Here is a 21,063-nt window from a genome sequence, read left to right on the forward strand (position 1 = left end):
TCAGACTTTGACCATATTTATAACCATATAAATATATATAAACCATTACCATATTCAGAGTAAAAGAGGAATGTAGAAAAATCTATGCCATGACCCAGACTCAAACTCAAACCAGGGTTCCTGCAGCCACAACGCAGAGTACTAACCACTATACGATTACAGCTTTACACACCGCTGCAGTTAGTAAAGTTGTCATTATGCCGGAAAAATCATCTCCTGGATGAAGCATGGGCCGAAGCGGTACACATTCTGCCTGGGATAGTGAGATACCGTCTCATTTCGCTTTCCCACTGGCAACATTCACAACTATGCAGAGCTTCGAATATGTGGAAGTCAATAAACAACTTTCTCCAGAACTTTAAATGGGGTGAGAGAGAGCCTGGCCAGCCTGGGATGGACAGCTGAGTCTTCTGACCCATGATTAATCTGCGGTTTGTGTCAGGGAGATCCTACCACATCGGGCTTTCCCACTGGAGAAGGGCTGCTAGATACAAACTATGAGCAGATTCCTATTAAAAGAGGAATGTGGAAAATCTATGCCGTGACCCGGATATGAAAGGGGGTTGCCGCAGCCACAAAGCGAAGTAACGACCATTTTAAGATGCACCCTGCAAGCTGACTGATCTCTGTCACTCTGACTGAAAAGCAGTTGCTAGTTGGAAAACAGGACCTAGAACTCTGTCCATTCTCCGTCACGTCAAAAAGCAATGCTCAAATTAAAGCACGGATTTCAATTAAAACTTCTTCCCATACCGGGAGGTGAACCCAGACCACCTGGGTGAAAACCAGGAATCCTAACCGCTAGACCACATGGGGACTGTGAGCCAGGTGTTTGCATACAAAGAATAGAACCAGCCATGGTCAGCAACAGTGCAATATTGAGTTGGGCAGACTGTAATTTGATCTCTGCTTCAGTCATACAGTGCCATGACCTACAATAATGGATGAAAAAGAGCTAGTCGAGCCAGCCAGGAGTTGAACCTAGAATCTTCTGATCCATAGTCAGACACATTATCCAGCGCACCACTGGCCCACCTCTGCCAGGAACACAATACAAGCACGACTCCACATGACTCTGTGGTTAGGAGAGTTGTTATTATGCCAGAAAAACTAATCTCCTGGATGAAGCTAAGTCTTCTGACCCAATATTACTCCACAGCCTGTGTGTGTCTCATATATATATATATATGTGTGTGTGTGTGTGTGTGTGTGTGTGTGTGTGTGTGTGTATTGATTGATTGATTGATTGATAGTTTGATAGATACTGCAGTCAAATCTGCTTTTAACTGGACAGCCTTGACTAAGTGGTCATACCATGCACAGTTCTTAAGCACCCTAAGGTGAGTGTTAATCTCCGGAGTCCCTCCTAGTGCAATTTATTCACTGTGGATATAATCTTATGTGTGATTATAAATTGACTCCTATTTATTCTATTACCTGTATAGATACCTTCTGTACACTGCATTACCCCTTGCATAGCTGTACATAGCATCTGTACCATGTCTATTCTGTCTTTAAGCTTTATTGTGTCTTCTTTACATTAAAAAAAAAATCATAAAATTGTGTCTGTGGGTGTGTGTGTGTGTCTGTACTGGAAGCTTCCTTTACCAAGTCAAACTTCTTGTGTGTGTGAGCTCACTTGGCAATAAAGCTCTTTCTGCGTAATCTGTTTGTATTTCAGTACAGGGACAGAACCAGGCTTGGGGACATGGTCCAGGTAGTGGGAAAAAGCATGACAAGGTGAAACGACTTGAGCTAAATGATATGAGGCCAGCTCAGAAATCCAGAAATTTCAAGTGTCATTACCACAGCATAACGATCATTTGCATTTCAAATCATTTGAAATGAATTCAGCTTTACAATACATTCAATAGCACTGTGTTTTATCATTAAACCCCCCCCCCCCACACACACACACACACACAATCTTTCCCTCAGTTATCTAAAAATCTTGATAACAGATTAAGAAGAAGAAATACGAGCCTTCGGTCCCCACACGAGTCAGCAAGAAGAAGAAAAAGTCCAAAGGTCCAGATGCAGCGAGGAAACTGCCTTTAGGTATTCTCGTTTTTGTTTTGTTTTTTTTCTATTTTTGCACAAATTATAATTATTCAGTTTCTGTATATTAAAATACATAAGCTGGAGGTTTAAATAAAATAATAAGCACTTATTTGTAAAATATACAATACAAACTGCAAGATCATTTTTTTTTTTTTAGTGATTAATTGGTGGAAATGGCAAATGAACTCATTTAAAAAATCTTTGAGTCGACCATGTGACAGGAAAATGCTGCTGAAATCTGGATTCTGATTGATTAGATGTTGATTAATTCGCTATAACAGCAGCTCTGACAGTTATATTCATTATTAATGCACTCGTTGTAAACACATGGTGTCATTGACCAGGAAGCCAAAAAAAAAACATGCTCATTTATTGGAAAAAATGAATTCATTAATTCAATAAACATTCCACAAAACTGCTTTATGTCAGTGCACTGAGTGTGAGTTTGATGTCCAAAGTGACTCCACACACTCAGTGCAGGCTGAAGCTGCCGAAGCAGGAGCACATTAAAAGATTACCTGCTGATGGAGGAGGACTTCATCAGGAACAGATGAAACCACTGGAGGAGAAACAGGAGGTGCATAATCTCTCACTCACTCACTAACATTTGACCGAGGCCCCCCTTTTGCAAGATGTCTTTAAAACACATTAAAAATACAGACTTCTGAATATATCCCCCCCTTTTTTTTTTATTTATTAATAATTACATCTTACATTACATTACATTACATTAGGAATTGATTGTGTGTGTGTGTGTGTGTGTGTGTGTGTGTGTGTGTGGTTGTCTGAGTGTGAGAATTTATTTTTCACACCAAATTGTTGAGGCCCCCCGGGCGCCCCCTGGCGGCCCCCACTTTGAAAACCACTGCTCTAATGCACCGCTGGTTAATCCCTATCTCCAGGTAAAACCATTCTAGCCAAAGCCATAGCCAATCAGGCGTCAGCGACGTTCCTGCGCGTGGTAGGTTCTGAGCTGATCCGGAAGTACCTGGGTGAGGGACCCAAACTAGTGCGCGAGCTTTTCAGAGTGGCCGAGGAGCACACGCCCTCCATTGTCTTCATCGACGCCATCGAGACCAAGAGGTACAGTGGCACTGAGTGTTAATCACCATAAAACCATAATCAATACATATTTAATATAAACATATAATATGCAATCTATAAATCTTCAGCCAGTTCAAATAATTATAATAAAATATAATTCAAATGATCAAATAGTTTCTATTCAAATATAATTACTATAAACAAAATATGTGAACAGCTAAAATAAATCAATAAATTATTAATATATCATTAACAATAGTAATAATTAATACTAATATATGGTTAATTATATCAAAAAGAAATCATTTGTTATATATTTTTTAGAATTAATTATTAAGAAAAAAGTGCTCTTTTTTCACATATAATTAATGTTTTAAAATTCAATATAATATATTTCTAATATATTAAAGAACAGTAATATTGATTAACAGTCCCCTCCAAAACTATTGGAACGACAAGTCCAATTCGTTGTTGTTTTTTATGCTGTACACCAAAGACATTTGGGTTTGAGATCAAAAGATGGAGATGAGACGAGAGTTTAGGATTTCAGCTTTTATCTTCTGGTGTTTACATCTAAACGTGTTAAACAACATAAAACATAGGACCTTTTGTTCTAAAACACAGAACACCCATTTTTTTGGTGAGCAAAAGTATAGGAATAGATAAATCTTTAAGTTAATGAAAGTAAATAAGATTTAATATTTGGTTGCATATCCCTTACTTGCAATAACTGCATAAATCCTTCAACTCACTGACACCAAACTGTTCGTTTCTTCTTCTGTGAAGCTTCTCCAGGTTTCTCCTGCAGCTTCTTTCAGTAGTTGTGTGTTTCGGGGGGGTTTCTATCTTCAGGCTCCTCTTCAGGAGGTGAGATGCTGATCAGTTGGGTGAAGGTCTGGTGATGGACGTGTCCAGTCTAAACCCTTCCACTTTCCCCCTGATGAAGTCCTGTGTCGAGGTGGAAGTGTGTTTTGGATCGTTGTCTCGCTGCATGATGAAGTTCCTCCTGATTCATTCGGATGCGTTTCTCTGTAAATCTGCAGACAAAATGTTCCTGTAAACTTCTGAATTCATTCTGCTGCTCCATCATGAGTTCATCATCAATAAAGATTAGTGAGAATGTTCCAGAAGCAGCCGTGCAAGCCCAAGCCGTGACATTACCTCCACCTTGTTTCACAGATCAGCTTGTATGTTCTGGATCATGAGCAGATCCTTTCTTTCTCCACACTTTGGCCTTTCTATCACTTTGGTAGAGATTAACCTTTTGTGCATCATCTCTGTATTTTTTATGAATTCCAATCTGTCTTTCTGATTCTTACTGCTGATGAGTGGTTTCCATCTTGTGGTACGGCCTCCATATTTTTGCTCTCAAAGTCTTCTTTGAACGGTGGATTGTGAGACCTTCACCCCTGCCCTGTGGAGGTTGTTGGTGATGTCACTGACTGTTGTTTTCATGTTTTTCTTCACAGCTCTCACCATATAACTGTAAATATGAGGAAATGAAAGCTGAAATTCTGATCTATCGTCTCATATTCAGCTTGTGATTTTGATCCCAACTGTCTTCAGTGTATTGCGAAAACAATAGAATCGGCCTTGCTGTTCCAATACTTTAGGAGGTGTCTGTGTATACAAATAATACAGATGTGTTACATTTATTCTGAAAGGTTGAAAAAGACTTCATAAAGATGTGAAAGTGTCAGAGATAAGACTTGATTTCTAATCCATTTATTCTGGAAAGAAAAAGACTACAGACGGTTTCTAATTTTTCTAATGATATTTTACCAACTTTAATCATTAATCAATGAATTAAAAACTCAGAGTGAATGTTAGATACTTGACTGAATTATCTGATTTATAAGACTGATCAGATTTCCACATTTCCTGTGGCAGGTATGACTGGAACTCCGGCGGCGAGCGTGAGATCCAGACGACGATGCTGGAGCTCCTCAATCAGCTGGACAGATTTGACTCATGAGGAGATGCTAAAGTCATCATGGCCACAAACTGCATCGAAACTCTCAACCCTGCGCTCATTAGACCAGAGTTAACCTACAGCACGCTGGGCGAAATACTGGCGGCAAAATTACTGTTAAATACAAATACAAAACATAATCACAAAATGAAATGTAATATCAATTAATGTCTGTAAAGAGAGTAAATGTAAAGTGGGAAATGAAGTATGAACACTATATACAATATATAAAACATATATAGTGTAATACACAGCTGCTAAAAAGAATAAATATAAAATGAAGTGTAATATAAAACAGTCTCCAAAGAGAATAAATATATGATATATTTATATATTATAGTACAGATTTCTTTTTTTTTTACGCTTTCTGTCACTTAGGTTTTTTTTTTAATGTTACACAGCACAGAAAGTTGCTTCTTTAACGGGATGTGGTGCGGTTGTTTGTTCTCTCTTGTTCACTTCGGGTCGGATTGATCGTAAGATTGCGTTCCTTCTGCTGGACAATAAAACAAAGAAAATAATTTTTGAGCCGGATGACTCTGTCTGATGATGTCACGCTCGATGACCTCATACTGGCGAAAGATGATCTTCCCGGAGCCGACAGGTACGAACCTGCCCGTGTGAGAGAGAGTGTGTGTGTGCGAGAGTATGTGTGTGTGTGTGTGTGTGTGTGTGTGTGTGTGTGTGTGTGTGTGTGTGTGTGTGTGAGAGAGAGAGTGAGAAAGAGAGAGTGTGAGAGTGTCTATGTGTGCGAGTGAGAAAGAGAGAGTGCGAGAGAGTGCGAGAGTGTGTGTGTGAATGAGAAAGAGAGTGCGAGAGAGAAAGTGCGAGAGTGTGTGTGTGTGCGATTGAGAAAGAGAGAGTGCAAGAGTGTGTGTGTGTGTGTGAGAGAGAGAGAGAGTGCGAAAGTGTGTGTGTGTGCGTGTGTGTGTGTGTGCGTGTGTGCGCGAGAGTTTGCGTGAGAGTGTGTGTGTGAGAGTGAGTGTGTGAGAGTGAGTGTGTGTGTTAGAGAGAGTGTACCAGTTTGTGTGTGTGAGTGATGATACTGTTTATCAGTATTGCAGTAAACCTTTTATCCACTAGAGGGCAGCTCAGAGCTGAAACGTTTGTTTTCGTCAGGTTTTCATATCATGATAAATGATATTTCACGGACGCAGACTTATCTGTGGAAACATCATACACACACCACAAGCTGCTCCTGATGCCTCTTCATGGTTGCAAAGCTTGCAGACTTTGACCTTTTCCTTAAAAGTATTTATAAATCTAGCAGATAAAGACGAGTACACAGACCAATGGTGTATTTACATTAATGAGCCTGGATAAATAAGGAATAGCCCACTGTGTGTGTGCTGCTGTTAGAGTGAAATACTCCGTGTGATGAAACTGAGTTACTGTTACCACCCTGAACTTGATCATTTTTCCATAACAGCACATCCCCTAGTGTTTTATTCCTCTTACACCACAGCGATTTAGCCAAAAATGACCATTTTGTATTTGTTAAATACCACGTCATACTTTTTTATTCATTTATTTGCCCACAAAACAAGTCAGTTCCTGTTCTCACTTATGTTCTAGCAGCTGTAAACAGTCATTCCCTCACCAACGCTCTCTCACCTGTTACAAAGCGCTGACACTGGAGACTCCTTCCGTCAGTGCTAATTTCTATTGGCTTCTGAATCTAAAGCAGTGAAATTGAACACTTAATCGCTCTCCTTTTCTCTTTGTTTCTTCTCATTGCTGTACTCTGTCTGTGTGTGTGTGTGTGTGTGTGTGTGTGTGTGTGTGTGTGTGTGTGTGTGTGTGTGTGTGTGTGTGTGTGAGAGAGAGAGAGAGAGAGAGAGAGAGAGAGAGGATAATATGTGAAACTGAAAGCAAATGTCTGTTTGGAAGATGTGTTGAATTTTTTAGTGTTTATATATTTACATATTTATTTTGTGCACACCAGTTGATTTTGTTCTCGGCAGTGTTCACACATTAAACATGTGGAAGATAAATGTAGTTGTGTGTTCAATGTTAACGCCTGTAGATGATCCACATACAAATAGGGCATATCAACGACATGGCTCTTGAGGCACAAAACAGTCCATAAACAAACATAAACCAGCTAGACCGGAGCCTTGGAACTGATGATGTCATGGTCAGGGGGCGGGGCAATTTGGTCACCTGGTCAACCAGGTAAGGACCATGACACTTTTAAATGAAACTGGAGTTTCTGCCTTTTATCTATTTTTTTTCCCTCTGCTGATGGATAGAATGATGGGGAAATGGGTAGACAGATGTACAGGCAACTATTTTATTAATGCTGTAAGACAGACAGGTCTGCAAATAAGTTGTAAACAGACAGACACATAGACTTATAGAAGGGTAGACAGATATAGATAGAGTGATAGAGGTGTAGGGAAGCAAAACCAGGAAAAGAGTCAGATAAAAGAATAGATAGATCGATGGATGGAAAAGTAGAGAAACTGATGGGATAGGTAGATTGTTAGAAGGGTAGAAAAAAACAGATTAATGGGGCAGACAGATAGAAGGATACAGACAGACAGCTTTTTTATTAATGCTGTAGGACAGACAGCTGGGTAGATAAGGAAATCGGTAGATAGATCATGAAGAGGATAGACAGACTGATAGATAGAGAGATAGAAGGGTAGACAGACTGGTATAAGGGCAGATGGAAGGATAGACAAATAAATGATTATACAAAATAAACAGGTGCATGAGTTATGAGACATAAATAAATGAATAGAAAGACAGATCTTTTTATTAATGCTTCTTGACAATTAGATGGATGGATGGATGGATAGACCAGTAGACAGGTAGAAAGATAAACAAACAAAGATATATAGGTAGATAGATATATAGATAGAAGGGTAGACAGGGAGAAGTGTTGAAGGTAGACAGATAGAGGGATAGAGCAGAAGGATACAGGCGTATATGGACAGAGGTGTGGAAAGACGGCTGAACAGCTAGACAGATTGATGTATCGGCAGGGGGATAGAGGAGTAGATGGGTAGACAGCTGTTTTTATTAATGCTGCAAGACTGGATGTCAGATAGATAGATAGCCTGGTAGACAGACACCTATGCAGGTAAATTAGTAAGTCCACATGAAGAGAGATGGGTAAAAGCATAGACAGACAAGTAGACTGATAGAAGGATAGGCAGATAGATATAAGGGTAGGCGGATGGAGAGACAGACAGAAGGACAGACAGCTCTCTTCATTAATGCTGTAAGACAGGTTGACACTTCAATGGATAGACAGAGAGAGCAGGACAGACAGATCCTGTGTTATTTCAAGCTTCATTAAATTTAACCACAAATGATTTATAAATAAACACAACATACAAGTTGTTTATGGTGTTTTTTATTTGGAAAAAAAACCCAAAAGAAAAAAAAAAGAAAAAAAAAAAAAAAAGAGTAGCACGTATAACTTGGAATGGATGTAAACTGAACTCAGCAAATGAAATGTATTCTATAATAATAATAATAATAATAATAATGATGATGATGATGTTATGCATGCGTCTCTCCTCCACAGTAGAAGATGACCATCCAAGCAAACATTAACACAAAAAACCTTCAATGAAACCTAAATCATGCCAAATGTTTAAAGACATTTTAGCCTATTTTTATATTTAATTTCCGACAACAGTCCCTTCCCCTCAGCGTTTATTCATTAGGCATGTGTTAATAATAAAAACAACTGCGATATTTAACACACAATACTTTATTATTATTATTATTATTATTATTATTATTATTATTATTATTATTATTATTATTATTATTATTATTATGGACTTTCCTCATGTTTATATGGTTGCCTTAAATTTGAAAAAGGTCTTGATTTCTCTACGGCCAATTGTTAATATACTGTTAATTCATTACAATAATTGATGACATAATAACAGAAGAAATGTGTAAATGTAATATCAGCACACGTCTATTATCGGTCCCAGTTTGTCTCGATATATAAAAGGTCTGGTACGTCACGTTCATTCTCACTCTGCATGCAGGAAGAAGAGAAAACGGAGAGATGACGAGGTCACACATCAGCCGAGCTTTACGTGTGCGGTGTCTGTGGGTAGTAAGCTGTAGGTCGATTATTTCTTTTATTTTAATAACAGAGTGTGGATCTGCAGGGATGGAGCACTAACTTATTCATGCAGAGTTTTTTTTTGATTTTATATCCATGTGGACAGAAGGAAGATATTTTCATTTCAACATTCAATCATTCTCTGTACAGAAACAATTCTCAATAATTGTATTTTTTTTCCCCACAAGAGGTAAATAAAACTTTTTTTTCTTCTAAGATGGCAGGAAGCTTCACTTTGCAGTCATCATCTGTACAAATTCTGGGGGGAAAAAAGAATTCAAAAAGATGACGTGTTCAGTCAGTGTGGATTTGGCGGAGTTGTTCAATCATTAACATTTATTTTTCATTTCATTAATCAAAACATGAAAATGGTTTCATTCATTTATTCAGTAATTATCATCATCACACTTCAAACTGGCTTTATATTAATATTGCTAATGAACTTTATAATTATTAATCACCACTAATCCCTAACCATTAGCCACCAAGAACCCCTAATTAATATTAACTGCCACTAAAACCTTCCAACTAACCCCTGATGTTTATCTCTAACCCTCACCGCCAATCCCAATATCTCACCCTCACCGCCAATCCCAATATCTCACCCTCACCGCCAATCCCAATATCTCACCCTCACCGCCAATCCCAATCTCACCTCCAATCCCAATATCTAACTAACCCTCACTGCTAATCCTAATATCTAACCTTCACCGCTAATCCCAGTATCTAAGTAACCCTCACCGCCAATCCCAGTATCTAAGTAACCCTCACCGCCAAGCACAATATCTAACACTCACTGCCAATCCTAATCTCCACCACTAATCCTAACTCAGGCAGCAGAAACCCAGAATACAATCCAAGGACAGGTCTGTGCAGTTAGGGATTAGGGTCTTGTTTAAGGCTTCTCCAGTGCAAGCGGGTGGTGTTGCTAAAACTCATTCTGAATACGTGCATAAACCTGCATAAGGAAAGGAGATGAAGTTTTGTTCCGTACCTTCGTAGTTCACCTGACCATCTCCGTCGATATCGGCTTCTCTGATCATCTCATCCACTTCCTCGTCCGTGAGCTTCTCGCCCAGGTTTGTCATGACGTGACGCAGTTCTGCAGCGCTGATGTAGCCATTTCCATCCTAAAGAGAAGGGGGGGTTCACATGGTTTAATCAACATCTTAGCATCTGAGACACACGTCATATGAACTGTGCTGAGACAGGCCGAAGTGTTTAAACGAACCTTATCGAAAACCCGGAAGGCCTCGCGGATCTCCTCCTCGCTGTCCGTGTCCTTCATCTTTCTGGCCATCATGGTCAAGAACTCGGGGAAGTCGATTGTTCCATTACCTGAGAACAGGAAATATATAAACACACCAAATTCCATTATAGCGACTCGTGGTTTAATACTGATTTCCATTTATCCAACCAGCATAATGGACATTATGGAATTTGAGTGATATAACGTCATGGTGGTCACACTGAAGTGATTTTGAGGGGACACGTGCAAGTGGCGCTTAAAGTACATTTTTTTATTAGGATAAACAACATTATACAACAGATAGTTCTGGACCACTAATCCAAGAGTACTGGGACACATCACTTCGCCTGTCGGTGTTCACTACATAAAATTCCAATAATGTTGGAATAAACACATTATTCTGAGACGATGACGAGACGACACGACGTCGTTAACCACTAACTGAGACTAGATCAACATGCAATAATGTTGATGAAAAAAAGATGAGACTAAAATAATAAACTAAAATGAAAAAATAAAAACTCTACCAAAATCTCTCTTTATTTTCGTTGACGATAAAGAGGAGACAAAATATTATAAACTTTTTTTTCTTCTAAATTACAATCCAAATATCCTGTTTCCTTTCCTGTGCTGCACGCGGCGTATCAGGACTAAAGAGAGCAGGCGCAGTGTGGAGAAGCTTTCAAGCTAATGTTCGTTAAATAATGACAGCAACAGTTGCACTTGGGAGAAAGAGAAGATCTGATATTTGGGCCGAGAGAGAGAAAAAAAAATGCAAACGCCATTTTGTCTAAAGAGGGCAGGGAAACGACGTTTCCTCAAGCGGCATATGAAGGCTAACCACAAAGAACTTGAGGTAGGTTAACGTCTTGATGGTACTTTGTTACACTGAAACCGTCACAATACTTACTATGTTTTTTTTTAAAAATTATTATTAGAAGTAACATCAATAATTAATGATGTAATATTTACAGTATATTTAGAATTGTTGGTATAACAAACATCCACGTCTCCCCAACAGGGCTTTAGACTGACAGTACTCTCAGTCCATGACCTACTGAACCAGTATGAGGATGTTTGAGTATTGTTAGAGACTTCTGTAAGTCGCTCCGGATGATAAAAGCGTCTGCTGAATGCCATAGATGTAGATTTGAATGTTTTCCTGGCTAAGACTATATTTGGAAACAGTCTGGTTCGCTACAGATTAACGAACTTCCATTTTAAAGAGCGTTCACCTTGCTTAGAGCTCGCTACCTAGGAGCACATATACATCTATTCACTACTTTTATCATTCTCAAGTCATCTATTCAGAGCTTCCACTGCAATAATTATAATAAGTCGTGACTACTGTTACTAAACATTACAGCACCTACTCAAGATCAACAGGAGGAGCCGCTAAGAAAATAAAAATACACGACTGCCAAGATGTGGAATAGTATAAGATGAAGTACAGAATTTTTGGAGCCACTTTGCTTTACCCATCTTTAATCCCGCTAACAGAAAACACAACGAAGCTGATTTGGAACATGGAGATGTAAACGACGCACGCTTCTTGGCGGTTATACGATCCCTTGAGGGAAATTCCTGGGTGGAGACGCAGTTAAGTGTGACCTTCATTTTTGCATTTTGCAAACGCACTTAACGCCCAGGGACGTGAAGGTGTAAAGAGGAGTTAAACCTGTATGACCGGATCACTCTGACCGCAGAAACTGCAGTGATTTAAACTAAAATTACATTAGACGCCATAATAAACCACTTTACACCCATTTTAAACGTCCCATTTGATAACTTGGGCTCTAGCGATTGTTCTAAAAGAACATTCAGCTTCAGATCAGTACGTTTCCTAAAAACAAGGTTCTTTGCTTCTCTCCTCCCTACTTTATTTCTGTTTCTCCATTTTATTCTCCATTTCTTCTTCTCTCCATTCACTTTGTGTCTTTCTGTCCAGTCTCTTCCTTTAATTCTCTTTCTTACTTTGAATTTTTTTCTCTTCCGTTCTTTCTTTTTATTCCTTCTTTCTGTCGTTCTTTGAATGCTTCTTTCTTTCTTTGCCTCTGTCTCTCTCATCACTTATTTATTTTCCTTTCTTTCTGAAAAGTTTACTGTAAAAACGTTTTCCTCTTTGTACCTCTCTAACCCTTCCCAACCAGGTACAGACAGAAAGCCCCTCACCATGTGCACATTCCTTTGTCTCCCCGAATACCATTTGTTCATATTCCTATGACTTCCTGAATACCATATACGGAGTTGTTCCTGTCGTACATTAATATGCTTCCCGTTTTATACAAATATGCTCTTCTGCCTAGCCAGTCAATAGTTAACCCATTGCCTCTGTTGCGTGTTAAGCCTGATATGTACTCTGCCTTTCTTTAAATAAATCAGAGATCTTGCCATTTAAACTTTGTGTGTTATTTGGCATAACACACTTATTTCCTGATCTATGGAATTAAATTTGTGCCAGAAGTATGAACGTAACTTTTCAAGAGACTGAACAAAAATATACAAAGAGAAAGAAGAAAAATGCTCTGAAACTGAAAACAGTGAACTCTGTGTGCAAAAATTTAACAAACAACATCCTTTCTTTCTTAAGTTTCGTTTACGCTTTCAAACTTTACGTTCGCCATTCTGTCACAAACCTCTCGTGTGGTCGGGGCTTAATGGCGATTTACTCTCATTGGCTAGCGAGATTTGGATCGGAACTGGATCTGGAAATTTAATTCCATACCTGATCCAGAAGATAATGAAATCTTTTGTAAAAACGACGACTGAAAGTTGACTGCTATAGAAACAAACTTTTAAAGCTTTTATACTCGTGTGCTATAAATTGTGGTATTGTGTCTTACTGTTACAGTATTACACACACACACACACACACACACACACACACTTTTATACCGGCTGTACTCGAGCGGAAAAAACACAAGACCGGAAACAAACGACAATCTATTCCTCAAATCAGACATCACAGTGAGACTCGCCGTGTGGGCATCGCCATGCCTGAAGTGCGCAGTGTGGATTATGTAATCGCTTTTATTTCCTTATTACTGTCTGACCTACACATCACCACTCAGAGAGAGAGAGAGAGAGAGAGAGAGAGAGAGAGAGAGAGAAGGAAGTTAAACAGCAACCAAGCGTGTAATGATATTTATACTGCCTAATAATTAGGACAGTACTAAACCCTGCTTGTAAAAGAACTGTAGAATGTGTTTATAAGGAAGCGATCTTTACACAACACGTTTACACCTCTTTATTAGAGGACATTAAAATGGTGGGAATAAATATGTATTTGCATCATTTAAAATAGTAAATTAGTTTAAATGAAGGAGGGTATGTTTATTGGTTTGGCCCTGTAGGCCATAAAAACAACCCTGATGTTTAGTAAATAAATCTAAATATAATATGTAAATTCAGATTAAATTCAGGTTCATTAATTTTATTTTAAATAATCGATTTAAGCAACGTGGAAATAATTCTTCTGCATTTTTGAAAGCACAATTTTTCATCCGTGCAACGTCGGGCAACATTTCAGCTTTCCTTCCCTGGCTTTATTTCTCTTTACTCCTTGTTTATTCTCTTCTTTTCTTTCTTATACTCATTCTTTCATTTTACTTTTACATCTTTCGTCTTCCTTCCTTCATTTTATTCTACATTTCTTCCATTCTCTCCATGCATTTCTTTTCTTTTATATTGTGCATCTTTCTGTTTCTATCTCTCCCTTTTTATTTCTCTTTATTTTTCTGTCTTTTTTTGGTTGTCTTCCTCTCACATTCTGCTCCTTCCTTCCTTTCTTCATTTCATTCTACATTTCTTTCACCATCCATTGATTTTTTTTCTTTTCTCTTTCCCCAGAACCTCTCTCACACGCTCGGGGATGAGTGCATGAAGATAAATATTTGACTTTTTTTGTTTTTGTTTTGTTTTTTTAAACTAACCGTCAGCGTCGACTTCATTGATCATGTCCTGCAGCTCGGCCTCGGTGGGGTTTTGTCCCAGAGAGCGCATCACCGTGCCCAGCTCTTTAGTCGTGATGGTGCCATCTCCGTCCTTATCGAACAGTGAGAACGCCTCCTTAAACTCTGACAAATAAATAAACACAATAAACAAACACAATCAGGGGCAGAGTTTAGAGTTTAAAAACACTACAGTTTATTAAAAGGTAAAGAGAGCGGAAGTTCCTCTGATCCGAGTCTGAAACACGCGCAGGAACATCAGTAAAATTGGATTCTGATCAGATGTGTCCGAACACACACTCATTATAAACATACAACATTCATTTATTTTTCTTTGTTTCTCTTAATCTACTTTCTTCTTCTCATTCATTCGGAATTCCTTTTTTTCGTCTTCCTTTCTTTCTTCTTTGATGCTTTTATGTTTTCATTAGGTTTACTTCCTATTTTTTCTTTATTCTCTTTTTATTCCTTCCTTCTTTCTCTCTTTTTAAAACTTACTTCGTTATTTTTCCCTTATTCTTTACTTCCGTCTCTTCATTTTACTCCACATTTCTTCCTCTCTGCATCCAATCATTTACAGTATATACATTCTTTTCTCTCTCCCTCTCCTTTATTTTTCCCTTATTCCGCTTTCCTATCTCTCACTCTTACGTTTTTCCTACTTTCCTTCTTTTTGTTTCTTCCCTCATTTTATTCTACTCTTCTTCCTCTCTGTCCGCCCTTTATGTGCGATCCCATTTTATTCTTTTTTCCATCTTTTTCTTTCGCTCTTTAATTCTCATTTGCTTTTTATTCCTTTTACTTTATGTTCTTTTGTCTATTCTCATCTATCCTTTATTTTCCCTAAACAACATTCTTCCTTCCGTAACTGTTCAATTGAGAGGGTTTTAGACTTTTTCACCCTTAACCTTTAATTTATTGGGGTTTTTTAATCACTTTGTCGGGATATTCTTCAGGAAACACATCATACATTTAGAAATCTAGTATCATTACAGTATCATTCTAGTATCAGTATCAATCTAGTATCATTTAACATCTGTATAGTATGTTAAACCTGATGTATGCTTGCAGTGCATTATGGGTAACACACACACACTGTATGAACACTGATATATAATAACCACCATGAAGATGTAGAACCGAGTCTGTGTGTGTGTGTGTGTGTGTGTGTGTGTGTGTTATGTTTGGAATGAAGATTAAAATGCTACAAAACGCAGAAGTGATTAATTCTATATTACAGATTAAAGAAGTCATCAGCTCTTACCTGCGATTTGTTCCTCTGTTAGCTGATCAGCCTTAAACACAAAACAGATGGAAATATTATTATTATTATTATTATTATTATTATTATTATTATTATTATTATTATTATTATTATATGGTTGAAATGTTCCTCTGAAATGAATTAAATGTTCTTTTATGCAAAGTAAACTGTACTAGTGATCAAACCTGCATTTAAAAGCAAGCGCATCATCCACACAGATTTATTACGACTTCAAGAAGTAGTTAAGGCCCAGAAGTCATAATTATTATTCAGAAACAGTATACGTGCTGTAATTTTATAAGCACAGGGAATACCGTGTAAGATACTCACACAAAGCGGAGTGTTTTATACAAGCGTCCTTGGATGAGCGATACAGACTTAAATCTACAATCACATTATTTCCCGGTAACGATATAAATGACGCTATGAAAAAGTACCATTCAACACCATGTTTTTGGCCACGTCAAGTCCCATCAGGATACAGTTTTTGCAAACGCAAACACTTATCCAAAAAAGTTCAACTTAATCCTGGATATCATCAAATACTAAACCATACCAATTAAAGAGAATAAATAAATAAATAAATAAATAAATAAATAAATATATATGTTTTTAATTTTATTCACAAATTGAAATTCCAGTAAAAATGCAAACACCAATACTTGCAGGATTCATTATCTCACTCCAGGAAAAACAAATGGAAATGTTGTATGCGAACAACTTCCATATTATGGATTAGAGGTCGGCCGATTGATCGGTTTTCTGACTAATCGGCGCTGATAACCGACTGCTGGAACTATTGGTTATTGGCAAAAATCCACACAGATACTTTGTCCCGGTCGCGTCCGTTACGGAGTGGCTGAAAAGGGTCCGCTGTCATTATATAGCACAAGAACGGCCACTAGAGGCAAAACAAAAGCTACCACTGACAAATTTTGTTGTGTTAATTTAAGTGTTTTTGATTCATTTTGGACGTCTCTATTTTTATTTGTTATTTGGAGCGTTATTTTTTTGGTTCAGTTTGGATGTATATTTTTATTTACTTTAATATTTATTAACAGTTAATATATTCATATTTATTTCATTTAAAAAAGTACAGTACATTTTCATGGTACGGTCAGTACTGTTTATTTTTGTAATAAAGTTCAGCAATATTTTACTTTGAGTGTTACGTTTTTATCCAGTATCAATTTTAAAAACTAGCAGTTAATCGGTTATCGGCGGGTAGGTACCGCCCAACTTCACTATACTATAAAATCCACTATCCCTCGACCTCTATTACGGGGGAAGCTCCTTTTTTGGGGATTAATTCTTCTTCCTTGTCCAGGGTTGGAACTCTTCTCAACTGTATCGTCAATAACACAATTCTTATCATGGGCGATCATGGGCACAGCCCTACCCCTGATTTTAAACACTTCCCACATCACCAAATGAAAAATGGATGCTTTATAAGAGAGGCACTTCTAAAACATCTGGCTGGGAGGTAAAACCTCGACTACACACACTGAGAAAAGCGTTTTCCGGAGGAGAAAGCAAAAAAAAAATCACAAAGAAAAGAGATCCAGCCCGGGGCTAAAAGGGGCTGTTATAACAGCAGCTAAAGCACTACGTTATATTCTCAGATGCACATCATCAACTTTTACTTTTCTATAAATAATGACTAGTTGTATAACTGACACTTCCTTAGATATCCAATGAGCCATGTGACACAAACGTCCCGCTAGATACTCGCTCCTACTGTGGATCAATTTTTTGCTGTCCAGACACGAGAGTTCATCGATGAGGAGACTGTTCATATTTATTTCAGACGTCCCCCTGATAAACTAATAAAATTCGAATAGAGGTTCTGACTAAAAAAAGACTAATACGATATAGGATTGAGAGGATGGCGAGCTGTGTGCAAAGTCCTTGATGTAATGATCACATTAATCCGACATGTCCTTTAAAAACATCGCGTCTTTATACTGAAGAAAAGTGTAAAAACCTGTTTTCCCACAGGATGTAACACAATCTTTACCAACACATCCTTTCAGATGGGATGCAAGCTTATATTACCTGGAGTTATTTCTACTGCTCATTCTATAGAAGGTAAAATATGGACAAATCTTTCAGAAGCGTGCACTCAGTCCATTAAAAGTGACTGACATGATGGATCGGGACCCAGAGGAAATGGTACACTGCTAATAATCACATTCTACGTGTCCATGTGTAAAACTAATCCAGCGTGATTTCAAACACGATGAATGTCATGTGTTTATCATGTTGTTAGACAGTTATGTGCCACAGAAAAATGGGCATGAATACTTCAGTTTGTAATCAACATGAGTACAGCTAAAGGTCTCATTTACCAACAAACATCACTGTGAAAGAGCGTGCGAGACCATTTCGTGCGATTGTGATTTCGCGGATTTGAGTAGTTTTCTGCAAAAAAAAGCAGAAATTTTGAAAGAAATCACAGCAAAATCAAGCATTTTTTTGGCCACAACAATCACAAAAAAACCTTAGCGAAATCCTGTATGGACTGCTTAGGTGCAGTTTACTCTTTTGGGGGTAACCAGTCGTTCAAATGCTAGCACTTGTGTTCGAGTTACACACAAAAGAGAAACGTGTTTTCAGAGAAACACTGATATTCAGATTTATTCAAATACTAAACCTTTTAAGTCATTAAAGTATGAAAGCAGCTTTTAAAGAGATTTGATGTTAGTGCTGCTCTGCAGCGTTTTTCCGAGACTTTCGGTTTTTCAACGATAAAAACAACGCATGAGTCTGTGTGAAAGTCTGATTGTAATGTTTTCTGCAGCAGCGCAATATCTTTCACAACTAAATTATTATACCGGGACGAGTGGAATATTTCCCCACACGTACTCTCAGCGCAATTTGTGTTCAAAGTGAAATATAAATAATACTGGATGTTAATCAAGATCAGATTGAAAAGGAAAGCAAGCATGCATACATACACACACACACACAAACTGCAGATAACAACATGCTGATTCATCTCAACACTCACTCACACTCACTCACTCTCTCTCTCTCTCTCTCTCTCTCACACTCACACACACACACACACACACACACACCAGCTCTTTGGTCATTAATAGTCATTCATTATTAATACCATCTCAGACATAATAATAATAATAATAATAATAATAATAATAATTATTATAATTATAATAATAATAAGAATAAGAATAATACTATTTATGACTAAAGGATGATTCATGTTGATAATCCCACACACACACACACACACAGTACAATATGAACTCTATCAGCCCACTGAGCCTGGAAAGCTGCTTAACAGTTATAGGAGTTATGCATGGAGATTCCTGCAGTTGTGTGTACACACACACACACCTGCAAGAATCTCCATGCATAACTCCTATAATACTAATAGTAGTAATAATAAAAATAATAAGAGAAGAAGTTGGTCCCATGTCTGTTTGTCATTCATCTATCTGTCTTTCTCTCACTGTCTCTATCTACACATATTTTCTACATGATTATCCATCTTATAAGTAACATTTATCTCTTATAAGTAACATTTAGGCCTACACACACACACACACACACATTATATAGAAACGATACCCTGTATCTTGCTCTCGTTGACATTACTGTTATGTATTTATTTACTTCAACTCACTGTAAATGAAACAATTTCACTCACATTTCATACTTGTCTACCATGTGTAAAGTAAACTGTGAAGTGACATCACAGCCTGTAAGCACATACTAATGTATTCACAGCACATCTGCAAACATCTGTATGCACAGCTGAGGGACACACGGCTCAGCTCTTTCTGCTTTATGGACATTTTGCAGGATTCATCGGCTGCACTCAGGGTTGTGGGTCATTGGTCTTTCATTATATCATTTAATTATGCCAACTTTAGAGCAATCTGCGCGCGCGCACGCGCGCACACACACACACACACTGTTAAAACACCCCTACTTCTTATTTTATTCATTGTTCATGTTTCTTTTCATTTTTTAAAATAATATTTGTATCAGATTTTTGAAGGCGTGCTGTATTTAGTCATTCCTAAGTGACACTAATTCATGTGTACAGGCTTCAGGGAGAGTCTCATTATTTTACAACCGTTTTTAAACCATGATGAAGCTCAACACCAGCACTACTCACACTGTCTATTAGAAATACTGGCTCTTATGGGTAGTTCTGAAAGATATACACTGTCTGGATTTACACACAGCTTGATACAGGGTGCTTTGTTATCAGGATAACGGAATAATCTCATTCAATTAATAGATTAATTAATTAATTAAATTAATTTCATCCGCCTATTATAAGCAGACAAATGCTGCATCATTAAATCCCGCAGTTACCCCTGGCTGAACCCTGTGATTATCTCACATTTATAGATATTTTACGTATTTATAATACAATACAATCGTTAATAAATATCTAGGATATATATTTTTTTAAAGTTTAATGTTTGAATGAATCCCAATGCTCACATGGACAGACAGACCAGGACTATAATTAAGGCCACACGTTTGTCTGCGGCGAACAGAAAGCATCAAAACGTCAAATACCATAAACAGATTTAAAATATGTATAGATATATATATATATTTTTAATTATCAAACAATAATGAACATACGCACCATGTTTGTAGAGCGGAGAGAGAGTCTTGTAGAGGCGGAAGCGGTTTATGGGGCGCAGCGATGCTGTTTGTTCTGTCTGCTGTGGGTGAAATGTATCCCTCCGCCACGCAAAGCCGCCAGGGAGTTCCTACATCCGGGACACTCCCACTCTCTTTCTGTACACTTCCGCGTTTTCACTCTCCGCTAGAGGGCGCTGCCGCAGCGATTAAAAGCGATGTTTTGCAAAAGATTAAAACGTTTCTCACACACAAAAAAACAATTTGGTATTTTTCCCCCTTAAATAAATAAAGCATAATAAATGTTTAAGCCTCTTTAAACACGTTTGCAATACGAATATAAAGACGTTAATGTCGTGTTTTTTTTCTGTTTGGATCCCACGCTCACAAAAAATGGCTGATTGAATGACATCCATTTCACACTGATCGACATGTTAAAGCAATAAAAGCACACTATTAGCCTAAAAGCGACAGAATATAACTTAAAAACATACCAATACAAAACAAGTGATGAAGCATGAATGGCCTAAAAAGTTCGTTTTATTTAATTTATTTTTAATAATTATTTCTAGAATGGTAAAACATGTGCTCAGCTAGGTTATCAAACTATGAAGAAATGTCGACATTGTGTAAGCAAACAAACAAACAAACAAACAAACAAAAAAACCTATAATGCTGTATCAGCTTTAAGGCTTTTCACAATTTAAATTTTGGATAGAACCAAAAAAAATTCAATAATATTATACAGAAGTGGGCGCTAAGCAGAGGCCTAGTTTCTGACATTAAAAAAAAAAAAAA

The 21,063-nt window shown here is 37.6% G+C and overlaps 1 protein-coding gene and 1 pseudogene across 1 annotated transcript; one reads left to right on the forward strand and one right to left on the reverse strand.

Annotated features, from left to right (window-relative positions):
* Positions 1-227: 227 nt before the first annotated feature.
* Positions 228-5,602, forward strand: LOC128629163 (26S proteasome regulatory subunit 4-like; annotated as a pseudogene).
* A 2,823-nt stretch (positions 5,603-8,425) lies between these two features.
* On the reverse strand, positions 8,426-20,421 carry calm1b (calmodulin 1b). The gene is made up of 6 exons (XM_017456759.3): positions 20,270-20,421; positions 15,637-15,667; positions 14,355-14,498; positions 10,405-10,511; positions 10,168-10,303; positions 8,426-9,432 (listed from the first exon to the last, which is right to left on the reverse strand). The coding sequence occupies exons 1-6, from the start codon at positions 20,270-20,272 to the stop codon at positions 9,404-9,406; spliced, it is 450 nt and encodes a 149-aa protein (XP_017312248.1). The 5' UTR covers positions 20,273-20,421; the 3' UTR covers positions 8,426-9,403.
* Positions 20,422-21,063: the final 642 nt, after the last annotated feature.

This window comes from Ictalurus punctatus, chromosome 25, assembly GCF_001660625.3.
Source record: "Ictalurus punctatus breed USDA103 chromosome 25, Coco_2.0, whole genome shotgun sequence".
NCBI classification, from domain to species: domain Eukaryota; kingdom Metazoa; phylum Chordata; class Actinopteri; order Siluriformes; family Ictaluridae; genus Ictalurus; species Ictalurus punctatus.